Source organism: Amphibalanus amphitrite, unplaced genomic scaffold (genome assembly GCF_019059575.1).
Source record: "Amphibalanus amphitrite isolate SeventyFive unplaced genomic scaffold, NRLGWU_Aamphi_draft 000777F_arrow, whole genome shotgun sequence".
NCBI classification, from domain to species: domain Eukaryota; kingdom Metazoa; phylum Arthropoda; class Thecostraca; order Balanomorpha; family Balanidae; genus Amphibalanus; species Amphibalanus amphitrite.
In genome coordinates this window covers 142,384-157,664 of record NW_024882271.1, presented here as the reverse complement: position 1 = coordinate 157,664, position 15,281 = coordinate 142,384, and the positions used below count along the sequence as shown (strand labels likewise).

The 15,281-nt window shown below is 43.9% G+C and overlaps 1 protein-coding gene across 2 annotated transcripts in view; it reads left to right on the top strand.

The window, feature by feature from the left end:
- Positions 1-15,281, top strand: part of LOC122366001 — a 28,459-nt gene that overhangs the window by 5,313 nt on the left and 7,865 nt on the right. The window contains exons 1-3 of one of the 2 annotated variants that reach the window (XM_043337731.1): positions 9,727-9,752; positions 11,530-11,717; positions 12,078-12,228. In XM_043337731.1, coding sequence (XP_043193666.1) covers positions 11,562-11,717; positions 12,078-12,228 — 307 coding nt within the window. In that variant the 5' untranslated portion in view covers positions 9,727-9,752; positions 11,530-11,561. Of the gene's footprint in view, positions 1-9,726; positions 9,753-11,493; positions 11,718-12,077; positions 12,229-15,281 lie in introns of those variants that run through there. The other variant, XM_043337730.1, reaches the window with a different exon arrangement.

Sequence of the window (15,281 nt, the reverse complement as noted above, 5' to 3'; positions counted from 1 at the left end):
CTGACAGACCCTGACCGACGGGCGTGCTGCCGTCGGCGGTCCTGACAGATGGGCGGCGGGCCCGGCTCCCGCAGCTCCGGCAGCGGGCGGCAGCTCCGGTGACTGTTCCGGCAGCTCCGGCAGCGAGCGGCGTCTCTGGCAGCGCTCAGCAGCGGCGCCAAGCAGCAGCAGCGGCTGAGCCAACAGGCGGCCGCGGAGGCACGCCCCCCCCCCCTTGCACATTGTTCGTCCATGGAGATGTCTGCAAGCACGCCCATTGTTGAGAAGGCACGTGCATCCATGGCTGAGCACTGAGCAGGCACGTGCGACCCCTTTGCACATTGTTCATCCATACATATCAATATAATTTACCTTATTGATTAGTGTGAGTCTTACAAAATCTTTACACTCAGAAATACCACCAGGCAGGCTGCCTGGGTGAGTTGCTAATATGAACATAATGAACATTATACATTAGTGCAGTACCTATAAGTATCCATGCCGTGTGAAGGACTTGGCCCTCACATTCATTCGTTTGGTGATTGCACATGGTGGCATGTGTACCAATTGTTCTCCCTTACCCTTCTTACAACTTTGACTAGCAAGTAGAAGCTGGCAAAATGCAAGGAGCATACAAAGCATGCTTATATGTAGATAACTGAGGATGATTATCTCAATTGAAGCATGATCCGCACTCAGCAGCTTCTTCTGCTCTGTTCCACAAACTAAAACTGAAATGCCTCAATTTTCCTCAAAATATATTCATTAATCACTCATAAACAACAAAAATATACATTAAGTAGGTACCAGGGCAATAAAAAACATACAAGTTACATATTTTTTCGTGTACCGTCCTTTCACAGCAACAATATGTAGAAACGCACCAAGACGTTCACGGAGAGCCCACCCATAACAAACTATAGTTGAAGCCGGGGCTCTGCTGCAGCAGCAGGGGAGACGTACAGGGCACAGAGGTCATGTCACAACATCATGTTGTACGACCTGTTGTTCGAAAAAACAGATCAACATAGATCTTGAAAAACTGTAGCGCTTTCTTCAGTCACTTAGGTAAGCTTTCTCGCAAGACATTACATTAGATGATCACCACTCTTGACAAAATAATCAGATTGAAACTTAGCTCTTGTGCCTGATGCACTTACATTTCAATTTATTGAAATAAAACACTCAAATTTACCCTTGAAAATTGTTGACATTTAAATGATATTAACATCAAGATTTTGATGATCAGCAAACAAGCTATTCAAATCACACCCATATGATAACTTTGGCAATGTTGATAACTCTTGCTGTCTTATTGAAAAGCAAATCTTCAATTTGTTCATATCCAAATCCAATGCCAAGCACTGAAATCTTGTTGCAAGGCCCTAAAAACCAGCCCCCGTTCACGAGCTCCAGAATTCCTTTACGGTGACGTCATCACGGCGCATGAATTTTCCTTCACCCATAGCAATGCATCCTAATCATGGTGTGTTTCAGGCAGGCTAAGGAGAAATCCAAGGCCTATATGTGTTCAAAAGACGTACCACTAAGCCAATGGATTCGTCTCATTACGATAAATGGGGTTGAAATCGAAACAATCGGCCTATATTTGACCAAAATGGGCCAATCAAATGGTCCTTGCAACTCATAATGAAGGATTTCCTCTGCGTTAAAAAAATTGTTTCTTGTGATTTTTATCAGCTACAGGGGAAATCCTTCATAATTGCTACCAGATTACTACCATATCCCCTCGCATTTCTGTTGCGCATTGCCTCACAAATAGAAGTTTTATGAAGTTTATACTAATTTAATTGTCATATTTTGACTGATTTTGGCGATTGTTAATTATTTCAACGCAGCATGGATCAGATAGGTCTCATAGTTTGCTGAAGAATGTGGCTTTTGCTTGGTTATTTTCAAGTTATCTGTGATTTGGTGCGCCGTGATCGTAGCATTATACAAGTTATATCAACTTTAAAAATTGAATCAACTTTTAAAGTGAAGTTCACATGAAAAACCAAAAGTTCAAGCATAATAATTGTTTAAACATAATGATGCAACATGTGTCTCCCAGATGGAACTTATATTTCAATTGAAAACTGAAAATGGAAAACAGAAGATGGATCTGCGGAGTTACTGAGATCACAAGGTGCTCTTGATTGTTGGTAGTTGAAGATGTTGAGAGAACTTGTGAATCTGCATACCAGTCCTGACTTGTTTGATTGTTCAAAACTATTTTAATTCTCATAATTATGTAATGTGTAGTGACTGTGCACACTGCGCAGCACATGTGCGCAGAAATATGCAGGTAGCTGGTAGGTGGGTTAAACTTCGGAGATGCGAATTTGGATGTCAGTTATAAAATTAATGGTTATGCCTTGTAGAGTAAGCTCTGCTGTTATTTTTTTTGTAATTGTCTTTTTTATAATTGTAACCTACAATGCTGTTTGTTTCATTTTTATTAAAATGCTCGACCAGATTTTGCACTTGTTCATGCATGAATGGCTAACTTTGGGGTGTTTATTCAACCCTGATTGCTAAAGTTTTTCAAAGGCACATGACACAGCACGGGCACGGCTAGATCAGCTGGTACCTACCTGTTGACTTTTTTTTTTGTTTTTGGTGGTGATGTGTTTGCTGTTTGTCTTTTGCAAGGTGGTCAATGAAATAAAATAATGCATTATTTTGGAATGTTTCCTTGACAGAAGCCAGGAGCCGGATTGATGTGTGCTGGTGAATGAGATGGTTCAAAAGCATTATATGATGTTTTTCAATGTACATAAGTCATAACATCCCTTTCATACGCTGAAGTTTTCATAGCTTCTCAGTCTCTGTCATTTTTCTGAAATATTGGTGTAGATAAGAGATATCAGTACCTTCTCAGAGGTACCTCCCTTCTGCTGGATAAATATTTAATTGGTTGGATGAAATGGACAGGTAGCCTTATGATAATGTAATGTGAAATTTTATTTCTATAAAACTTTGAATATGAAGTTCTAATTATTCATATGTGCATACATTTTTGATGACTTAAGAAAGTTTTCCACAAGAGTAGATAATGTGGGAAAGTCTATCAAATGACACATTCTGAAGGCTCAATGCTGACAGAGTGCTGCCTCAAAGAATAACTGACTTGCTGGGTTACGAATATTTCTTTATTTTAATTTTCAAATGTAATGTAAAATACATTGCAGTGAAATAACAAAATAGTGCAGTAAAATAGGATTGGCGACAATCAAACAACACGTGCGCCATTGATGTCTGCAAAAATTGCTACCAGATTGCTACCAAATCCGTGACGTAACTACGGCGCCTTTTTTTCCCTAGTGAACCAACCTGAGTAGTAAAGTAATCTTGCTAAAAACAACAGACAAAAACAAAACAGACAAGGCCCGTCTTGTGGAAATCGCCAGTGCGGTGCGGCGGCCTTGGCGAAATTTCCCAAGGCTGCTCTTTGTTTACATTTTAGCGATGGGCCAACTTGGCCGCCCAAGTACTTGTTTTGCGTAAGTAAGTACAATTTTGTCAATTTTGAAACGGCTATATCTCGCAAATTTTGGTACCGATTTACATTTTATGCATATCGTTAGAATCGGCAGAGTCTGGGGAGTTCATTGATTGGAAATTTATGCCGATTCCTTTCAATTTTTAAACCCTGATAATCCCTTTAAAGGAAATAGTTCACTTTCACGAACTTTTTTTTTTGCAATGGATTTATGATTTTTTATGTTCAAAATGATCAGCAAAGAAAATAAAACCTTTTTATAACAAAAGATTATTTTCTATATTTTTGATATAGGAAGAACTTTTCAGTTTCTGTAAGGCACACGCGATCCAGTATGAAAAGAGCATGGGTCCCGAAAATTCTTCAGAAACTAGAGAAATTATCGCGGCCACCGGCATTTGGGCGATCTGCTCGTGCTTTTGTTACTGGAGCGCCTCTTTCCCCGAGATTGCGCCGGCCGCCTGCCATGGACGAAAAATACACGACTTTGAAATCCGGCTGATCGTGGGAAAAGACCGCCGGAGGTCTCGGCTATATGCAGGAATTCACCGGGATGTATAGTATATGTATACCTCCACTGCCTCGATGTATAGGCTATAGCCTGCAAGCTGGCTTTGGTGCAAACTGCAAACATGTCAAACATAGGGCGGATTGTCGATTAATGTAAGCGAATCAGACGTTCAATTGACAATGATTCTTATTCGATAATTACGGCCAATTATATTTTATTTTAGGAAGTGTTATTAGGAGCCGAGCAATAAAATCTCATTTCTCCCCTGTCTCTTTACCTATCTCTCAAATCCCTTGCTCACTCATCTTTCCTCTCCACCCAGTAAAAAATACCATTTGAAACCATTAGGATTTACCAATTGGTTTCAAATGTGTCAAATGGTTTGAAATAGGTTCTAATGGTTTTCATGACCATTTGAAATGGTTTCCAATTGGTAATTTCCCAATTGGTCTGAAATGGTGTTTTCCATTTGGTCCCAATTGGTTTTGAAATGGTTTCCTAATGGAAAATAAATCCCATTTGATTTCAAATGGTGTTTTCCATTTGATCCCAATTGGTTCCAAATGGAAGAAAACCATTTCATTCCAAATGGTGTGTCCCATTTGATCCCAATTGGTATCGAAATGGTTTCCAATTGGTAATTTCCCAATTGGTCTGAAATGGTGTTTTCCATTTGATCCCAATTGGTTTTGAAATGGTTTCCTAATGGAAAATAAATCCCATTTGATTTCAAATTGTGTTTTCCATTTGATTCCAATTGGTTCCAAATGGAATAAAACCATTTCATTCCAAATGGTGTGTCCCATTTGATCCCAGTTGGTATCTAAATGGTTTCCATATGGAAGAAATTCCCATTTGATCTCAAATGGTTTTTCACATTTGATCCCAATTGGTGTCCAATTGGTCTCCAAATGGAATAAAACCATTTCATCCCAAATGGTATGTCCCCAATTGGTATCGAAACGGTTTCCAATTGGAAATTTCCCAATTGGTCTGAAATGGTGCTTTCCATTTGATCCCAAATGGTATGTCCCCAATTGGTATAGAGATGTTTCCAATTGGTAACTTCCCAATTGGTCTGAAATGGTGCTTTCCATTTGATACCAATTGGTTCCAAATGGAATAAAACCATTTCATCCCAAATGGTGTGTCCCATTTGATCCCAATTGGTATCTAATGGTTTTTCCCATTTGATCTCAAATGGTTTTTCCCATTTGATCCCAATTGGTGTCCAATTGGTCTCCAAACGGAAGAAAACCATTTCATCCCAAATGGTTTGTCCCATTTCATCCCAATTGGTTTTGAAATGGTTTCCATTTGGGAGTCGGGAGATATTCCTATTTGATCTAAATTGTTCAAGTGGTTTCGAAATAGAATTTTATCTGATAATGCGTGTCTTATTTAATCCCAATTGTTATTGAAATGGTTTCCATTTGGAAGATATATTCCTATTTGATATGAAATGGACAATGGTTTTCCTATTTGATCTCAATTGGTGTCGAAATAGTTCCCAAATGGAAAAGCAAATCAAATCTGTTTTGAAATGGTGTCTCCCATTCCATTTCAACTGGTGTCGAAATGAAAAATGCATTTGCAAAGCATTCAAGGGTCGTTTTAGGCAAGAAAAACATACTTATATGGCAATAACTTTTATTTCATGAGATGAATAAAAGCAAAGTCCGAACCGTAGTCGGAGCTGGAGTCAATTTTTGAGTCAGAGTCGGAGTTAGAGTCATAAATCCACCATTTTGCAGCCCTGTTTCCAGATGTGTGACAAGTATGCTTCAAAAGTGTTTCTACCTTGATGGTCTCTAATGGTTTCAAGTGTGTTTTGAGTATGGACCGGGTATCTATTAGTTCCCAATTGGTACCCTAATGGTTTCTAATGGTTTTTAAACATATGCTTAAATAATAGACTTAGAGGTAATGGGAAGACCTTGGACTGGTTATACTTGATAAGCTTAGTTTTCATTAAATAAAATGATTCGCAAAATCCACGCCGTTTCCGCTCAGTTAAACAGCACTACTTTTTCTCTGTGTGCCTACGCTGGCGGCGCCCGACCGTTGGCGCCCGACCGTTGGCGGCTTGGCGCCCGGCCGGCCGCGGCCGCGCCGGCGCCACAGTTCAAATCGGGCGTCGACGTCGGCCGGCCGGCCGGCGCGCCACCGTGTTTCGCGTTCGCTGGGCCTGAGACTGCCCGCGGTCGACCGGGACCCAGTCCTGCTGTAAAAGAGGAAGCTGAGCAGAATCACGCGGCTGGTGAGTGACTTTTCTTGTGCCTCTGTATGCGATATTCGTTTTACGACTGCAAATACTGAAAATAGTTATTTGAATAAATTTGGTTGCATTTGGCATCTTTGTAAGTACCTACTGAGTTTAACAGAGGTGAGAAAGAGGCTTAAAATTAGCGATCACAATTTATTTTGCCAGCGGAAAATTGTCAGTGCCATATTTGTTGTGGTCAGGCTGCCTAAATGACAATGCAAGTTGCATGAGCTTAAAGTTATTATATTGTGATATTTGACAAATGACTCTGTGTGGTAATTAATTTGATCCCATCGCCCAATTAACCCGTGCTGTCCTGTACTGTCGCAGGCACGAACTTGCACCGGACAGACGCCGTCTACCGGTTCTACACGGGTCCAGATGGGCTGCATGCCTTCATTATAGCTACGTTCTGACTTCTGAAAATTCTGATCGCCACGGAAGATTAAGAAATCTGTCAGAACAACAGACAGTATCACCGATCGGAATGATATTGTATCACGTCGTTCATTGTGCCTATGTGGAATAGCGTACGTATGGCCCAGTGTATAACTACATTGTAATTCTGTTCTTGATTCTGATAGCAGTCGCCTCATCGATGTGGTGTTGACCAAACAACAATGTCCATGTGTGTAGTTAATGTCTAATGTTGGTAGGTACGTACTGATGAAAATGTATATGCTTGCAGAGTAAAACAATAAAAAATAATTCACGGTGCAGTTTGTTATTTTGTGGATGAAATGCATGGACTTGAAAAGGATCTTCAAATGGTAATCCAGCTGCCCAGTAAAAAATACCATTAGAGATTTCCAAATGGTTCCAAATGGGAAAAAACATTTGACTTATTGAACACTTTTCCAAATGGTTCCAAAGAGGTTCCATTTGAAATGTGTCCAATCGGCCACCAATTGGTACCAATTGGAACCATTTCATGACCATTTGAAATGTGTCCAATTGGTACCAACTGGTGACCAATTGGATACATTTCAAATGGTCATGAAATGGTTCCAATTGGTACCAATTGGTGGCCAATTGGACACATTTCAAATGGAACCTCTTTGGAACCATTTGGAAAAGTGTTCAATAAGTCAAATGGTTTTTCCCATTTGGAACCATTTGGTAATTTCTAATGGTATTTTTTACTGGGCATAGGCGGCGGAACGGGGAGGGCACCGGGGCACCGTCCCCCCCTTTGATTTTGGCATTTTAACATTAGCCCTATGGGCGTTGCATGGAAAGAATGGGACCAAAAGTTGGCAGTGCCCCCCCCCCCCTTAATTGAAGGTAAACGAGTCCTCAAATTAATAGGTTAGGGGCATATGCCCCCCGGACAGGAGCCTGAGGGGCATTCAGTACAAGTATGCCCCCCCCCCATTCAGACTTACACTTCTTACGCCTATAACGAGGAACTAAATAAAAATTGATTAGAAAGCCTTCCTAGTAACTAGGTACTTTTGTGATCAGAGTCGTTTTAGTAACCTCAATTTAGTTGTCATTGCCTTTATTTTGTCTAAAAATATGTTGCTTCTTACCACAAGGGAGCAATGCCGCTTCAACCCTATTGACCGTATTGCGTAACGACGGCAGTCATATTGCGCAAGCCAGGAATCGCCCGCCGCCTATGCTTGGGAATAGGGACGGTTAGAATACGATTTACCTGTATGGCCGCAGCCAGCGCAGCGTAAGCGGGGGGGGGGGACACAAGGGGCGCGTGCCGCCTCATTAGATGCATGGTGCCCTATGGGCCCGAGAGGCCCTGCAGTGCCAATTAGTGGCCGCTCAGGGTCCAAGCGTGCCTCATTTCGACTGATATAAGACCCGCAGGACTCGTGAGAGCACCTCACGGAGACACGGGCTCCTGAGTCGCCACACATCACACATCTCCATAACGGCCCCACTCCGACTTCTGATAGCCCTGTGCTGGCCTCTGAGTGCTCTTGCTGACCCATTAAGCGTCAGCTCAGCTCTAATTAGGGTCCTGACCCATACCCGCATGGAACGGCTTCACACCAGTGTCTCTGAGGGCCCATAACGGCGCCTGTGAGGGCCTCACACCGGCGCCTCTGAGAGCCCAATACCACCAATCTGAGGGACTAACACCAATGTTTCTTAAGGGCCTGCATCGGCGGCGGCTCTGAGGGCCCCACACTGGCGCCTCTGAAGGTCTTACACAAGCGCATCTGACGGCTACCTACCTGCAACTCTGTGGGCCCCACACTGTCGACTCTGAGGGCTCCCAGGGAGTCCTCCCATGAGATCCCTCAGGCGTCGCTGCAGCGACGCCTGAGAGTCCCATGCCGATCTATAAGGACTCCACAGGGCTCCTGAAGATAGGCCGGCAAGTGAGGGCCGGCAAGTGAGGGCCGGCAAGATAGGCCGGCAAGTGTGACGTCATCTTTGACCTGACCTGAAAATGACCTCAGTAAAAATTATAGACCTTATCCATTTGTACCCTGCACCGTTTACCGCTTGTCGCTATCTTGCTTTATTCTCGAGATCTCGCTGTCGCTCCCGCTCGTAATAATGGACAGGTCATAAAAATTACCTGACCTGAGGTCAACGCAGGGCAATATCCACTTTTTTATTTTCGCACATGAATGACAATTGATAAGGCTTTAATCGTCATCAGACAAAATTACAACTTTCAGTGGGGAAAATATCAAGGTCACTCTTCGAAAAATAGGTCAAAAGGTCGCGTGATCAAAATTTTCAAAAATTGAAAATGCGAGATAGCCAAAATGTTTGTTGGCTGATTGTGAGTTGAACCATATAAAGTTTTTATCGTAGAAAACCAATAGTTTCTGAGTTATAGGCCGCCAAACATAGGGCTGCAGCGCGACCTGCTGGAATTGCCCGAGGCTATATCTCGGAAACCGTTGTTCGAAGAAAAAAATCCTTGTCACAGCTGGCTTCCCCGCCCATCACAACCCCTTACACCAGTTTTCAACGAAAAATAAAATATGAGGGTGCAAATTTAATTTTTTATTTGTCGATTTATCGTGGAACGCCCCACGTGTAATAGCAGCGTGTTGCTATCACCGGTGAAACAGGGCCCAGGTGGCCTACCATTTGTTTTTTTTTAAGAAAAAAACTCGTATCAGGGCTATGACGAAAAATAAGTGGCCTAAATCCGATGAGAAGACAGGATTTGGGGGTACCCTAGGAGAAGGTTTGGCTCCGTGACCTGGTATGCCCCCCCCCGCGCTGAAACCCTGGATCCGCCAGTGCGTGAAATAATGCATTAAAGATTAAAGAACCATGCAAAGTTAGCCCTTTTACTAGTTTTACTGGCAAGGGCGATAATGTTCCCCTGAATGCCCTTATTGATCAGTACGATAATTTCTCTAGAGTTCTCGTAGATAATTTCTCTAGTTTCTGAAGAATTTTCGGGACCCATGCTCGTTTCATACTGGATGCAAATATATGCAAGGCACACATCCTCAACGCAAGACACCTTTTTCGGGACGAGAAATAGAATATCTTTGCCTAGGGTGATCGTTGGGCTGTAAAAGCTCCTGATTTATGCTCGTCTCAGCCCAAGCTACGGAAATGCTATTCCAGTTCAAAACCCATGTTAAAATGTGAACTATTTCCTTTAAGAGATAGGGACCACGCTGGTCCCACCCTGCAAGTAAAGGGAAGAAATTTCTTGAACACCATAAAGCTGCGGGGGTTGCGACCAGGATAAATGGTGGTTTCTGAGCCTGGCCGCAAACTTGGCTATCTCAACTCAAAACTAATGTTAAGGTGGGAGGGTCCCTTTAACTCATGCTTAGGGCATGGATTTATCTCTTATCCATGCTTAGGGTATATGCCAAATGTGAAATTATTGCTCGTTTTGCAGTTCAAGTTCGCGACTTAGGCATGCTTGGTTCATTTAAAACCTGATTTCAAGTTTGTATTTTGTGGGATTGTGTTCTTTTGTTTTCTTTTATGCTATCTAGTTTATGGGTATTAATTGTTGTTAACGTCCAATTAGTTTTCTAGCTAGATCAGCTGCATATGACATTTTCCCTCCCTTAACCCGCACCCCGTTGGGCTCTGCCGAGCAACGCGCCCTGTTGGGGGGGGGGGGCAATTTGGCCCCCCCTAAGATCTCGAGAACCACGCAACTTAGCGACAAGCGGTAAACGGTGTTGGATAGCCCTATCAGGGAACTACCTTGTGACCCAATTTTATTGACCTAGGTCAAACCGATGACGTCACAGGTCAGGTCAAAGATCGAATTTTCACCCTTTACAGGCATTTCAAGAAATGCATTGTAAAATCGAGTAAAATGCATTTAATTGAAAATCATCGATGGGGAAATGTTCTTCAAACATATTTTGCTATTTGAGGTCACTGATACCAGGTCAGGTCACAGAGGTCAGGTCACTGGCCACTGGGGGTCACAATATGAAAGTGTCGTGTGATACATGTTTTATGGTCCATTTTACATGACAAATGCGATTATGTGGGTCAGGCAGCCTTTGGGGCCAGCTTAGGTCACGTTTTGGTCAAGGTCAGGTCAGGTCAAGGTCAGGTCAAATTAGGTCAAATTTCAAAGTTGATATTTTTGCATAAACTGGGTATCGAATCGATGCAGCTCGTCACGTGGAGTTCAATGGTGGTCTTTGTTTTGTCCTACGTGGTCTGGAATCGCTAAAAATTGAGTTAAAAAATTTGACGTCATTATTTTTGAACAGTTTTTTCGCTATAACTTGGTTAAAAAAAGAGATATCGATCTGAAATTTGGTATGTATAGAGAAGAGCGCAGGGACTATCACATATATTCCGTTTTTTTCGAAATTCGTTTTTTTTTTATTTTTTTAGTTTTTCTTAAAAAAACGATTTTTTGAATTTTTCGGGGTCAAAAACCCAAAATTTTGAAAATCCGAGACGGCAGTTTTGTAGCGCTACTTTTTTTCTACTAGACCATATAAAGAACATTGAAATTGCTTGATAACTGTAGATTTGGTGAGCGTTTCAAGATTGCATGTTTTTATGCTCATTTTTGCTCGAACATGACCTCAGTTTGACCTCAATAACTCCTGACCTAAGGTGACCTAAGACTTGAAATTCGGTTTGAAGGTGTCAACTTGATGCCCGGGAAGGTACTGAAAATTTGGCGGCGCTGCGCGCCGCCGTTTTCTTCCTATTCAGGAAAAACCACCGGGGGCCAAATTGCCCCCCCCCCCCCAACGGGGCGAGGGTTATTGATATGCAACCTACATTCTGCCCCCACTCTTTCAGGGTCTGCACAGTCAAGTGACAGCATTGCCTGAGCAGATACTGTTGATACGAAGACCAACTGAACCAGGATGGGGAGCACGGTCAGCACGGGCGAGGACAACGATGACCTGGTGGACAACCTGGTGGAACGGGACTGCATCACCACTGGCGGTGTGGAACATGTGTTCCGAGCAGTCGACCGAGGCAACTACTTCACAGAGGAGTGCAGGGACAGTGCTTACAAGGTAGGTTTATTGGGTGTATGATTGCAGCTGAGGGTAACTATAGACAGGAGTACAGTACAGGGTAATCCTGGAGAGTACTGTGGTACACTTTCAAATGTCAAAGCTGATGTGTCAGAAAAGGCATCTGTTATTTTTCTCCCCTGTATCATTAGAAATTATTGAAGCTGGTTGTCCTCACATAAAGAAGAATCTTTAAATTTTATCAGAAAATTGGACTTGAAATTGCAGGACAAGATGCCAGTGTTGAGGAAGGAAAACTCAAGGAGCTTTAAGAAAATTAGCACCTTTAGTGGTAGCTTAATGGTTACATCACTGAAAGCTAGCATCACCCTCTCATGACTCCCGTTTGCTGTTGTGCAGGACACAGCCTGGCGGAGCGACAATTTGCACCTGTCGGCGCCGTGCATATACTCGTCCGTGATGGAGAACCTGAGCCTGCAGCCGGGCCACAGCTTCCTCAACATCGGCTCCGGCACCGGCTACGTCAGCACCATGGTCGGACTCATTATCGGTGAGGCCAGAGCTAGCTGCCGTAAGCGCCGAGTTTTAACCTCAGTTTAGCACGGAGTTCTCAACTGTCGATGGTGGCGCCCTAGGCCTAATCGATACAAGCTACCAATATGTCAATGATGTATCGATGATCACATTGATATCGCTATTGAAATTGGTTGTTATCGATCTGCTCTGTGCTTTCTATTCGCATGATATCGGTGCTGGAATATTTTGCCAAATTGTCAGGGAACTCAGATTTGTTTTTCAATAGAAAAACACAATTCTAACGAATAGTGTTTTAACCCGCGCCCCGTAGGGCTACCGGCGGACCCTACCACCCGTAGGGGGGGGGGGGCCGTTTCGGCCCCCCCTAAGATCTCGGAAAGTTACCGGCCGATTTTCAAAATTCAAACGGCGTTCGATAGCCCCACCCGGGAACTACCTTGTGACCAAATTTCATTGACCTAGGTCAAACCGATGACGTCACAGGTCAGGTCAAAGGTCAGATTTTCACCGTTCACAGGCATTTCAAGAAATGTGTTGTGAAATCGAGTTAATTGGTAATTTATTGAAAACCATCGATGGTACATTGTTCGTCAAACACATACTTTGCTATCTGAGGTCACTGATACCAGGTCAGGTCACAGCGAGGTCAGGTCACCGGGGTCACAATATGAAAGTGTCGTGTGATACATGTTTTATGGTCCATTTTACATGACAAATGCGATTATGTGGGTTAGGCAGCCTTTGGGGCCAGCCTAGGTCACGTTTTGGTGAAGGTCAGGTCAAGGTCAGGTCAAATAAGGTCAAATTTCAAAGTTGATATTTTTGCATAAAATGGGTATCGATTCGATGCAGCTCGTCACGGGGAGTCTAATGGTGGTCTTTGTTTTGCTCTACGAGGTCTAGAACTGCCAAAAATTGAGTTTGAAAATTTGACGTCATCAATTTTGAACAGTTTTTTCGCTATAACTTGGCCAAAAAACGAGGTATCGATCTGAAATTCGGTATGTAGATAGAAGACGGTAGGTACTATCACATATATTCCGTTTTTTTGAAACTCAAAAAACTTTTTGGATTTTTTGGCTAATATATCAAAAAAATGTTTTTTTTATTTTTGGGGTTCAAAACTCAAAAATTTCAAAAATCCGAGATAGCAGTTTTGTAGCCCTGTCAATTCTACACCTTTTATGTCTTGATCATTTTTCTGTATCTTCAAAGCTGTAGGCCTGACAGGTCTTCTCGCGAAGGTCTTTTTTCGGTCGAAAATGACAGAACATGACGTCATTCTGACGTCATTTGTGGCCAACCTATCATAGCCTCTGGAAAATTTTTTGGTCACAATGTGTAAAATTGATGCCCGGAGGGGTCCTGAAAGTTTGGTGGCGATATCTGAAGCGGTTTAGGAGATATCGACCGAAAAGGACAGGGGGGGGGGCCGTTTCGCCCCCCCCCCCTACGGGGCGCGGGTTAACTATTGACAACAAACCTTCGGTTATCGATATGATGCTAGTGGCGATCGTTATGATTGATCCTCGTATTCGTTAGTCGTCTTTCCTGTGCTGATATTGTAGCACGCTACATCTTGAACATTTAACGTAGTATCTTTTCGGCACGGCTCGGTCCGGCAGTCCCTCTCCCTCGCAGTCCGGCCACACGCCTAGCCTCGCTTTCCCACACCCAATTCCCCCCCCCCCCCCAGTTCCCCTAATCTATCACTGTCCGCACAGAGTGGGCAGCCGTTAAACTCCCATTAAGACGCGCGCTTTTGGAGACAGCTACCGCAGGATGAACGATTCGAACCCCAACAAGTAACAGCTGGATCAGTAACATTGTCAACAGCTCGTGGACCCACACCGAGGACAGATAACGGCTGGGAGCGCTGGATCAGTAAGATATGTCAACAGATCATGGAGCAGTGTCAAGGATGGATGCCGGCTGGAGCACAGAGCCTCCTTTGTCGGGCACAGCAACCCAGGGTGAGTGACCCTGGCAAAACAACCGGGTGACCGACCTCACAATGGCCTCATGAGGTAGTTCCAGAGATCTCCGCAGAGGAAGAAGGCGCTGACTTACGGCCACACCCGGTACAGTGGGCGGAGCAAGAGTGACGTCACAAGGGGCGTTGCCGGCAGACGAAACGGAAGGAAACAAAAGTTTGAATAAAATGAAATTGAAGAATCAAAATTAAAACTCGAAAATCACCAACCTTTCGGGGATTGGTTTATGCCAGCGACTACTAAGATGATAAAGCACTCAACACGAAGACGATTCGACGGCCAAAAATTGCAGACACAGAGGAGCAAGGCGACTTAACAGGACAGAGGGCGCCATCTTACGGGCCCACCCACAAGAGGAAGGCAGAGGAAGATGACGGCGCAAGGGCGTGGCAGTCACCCCCCCCCCCCCCCCCCCCCAACTATAAAAGGGTGCGCCACCCAACCAGAGGGAATCACAGTCGAGCAGCCGAGAGTCACAGTCCACAGCTGGAGCCGGAAACGCCATCTGGGAGCCGCCGTCAGTCCGGGGTCACCCGCGAGAAGCCTCTTCAGTTCGAGTGATCAGAACCGAGGACAGCAGCCGACGCTTGTGACCACACTGAGAAGCGGAAGCGCAGAGAAACTCCAGAATGTGAGTGTTGTTGAAAAGTCTGCTCAATCCCAATCCTTGACCCCCCCCCCCCCCCCTCTGCCCGGTTGCCGTGCCGTGACGACTGCCAAACATTTTCGGTTGCCATAAAATGCACTCTCAATTGGAATTGGAAAACTTAAATTACTTTGAACTTATTGGTCCAGACACCCTAGTAGCATATTAGGATCTGAATTTCGAAGTCACGTCAGAGTCGCCAGCAAACCGTTATTGTCAGTTGGAGTTCACGATTAGGCCGAGAGCGAGAGGCTAAATTTTGAATAAGCAGCTCATGGTCACGAACGTTGAGATTGATGACAGGATGCGTGACAGCGTTGAAATGTCTTTGTCTTCGGTCAAGCTGGTTCGTTCGATTTATTATGGGCGATGGCCAGGTGCGTTTTGAGGTTGGAACGTTTGTGAAATTAAGGGTTTAGATTCGTG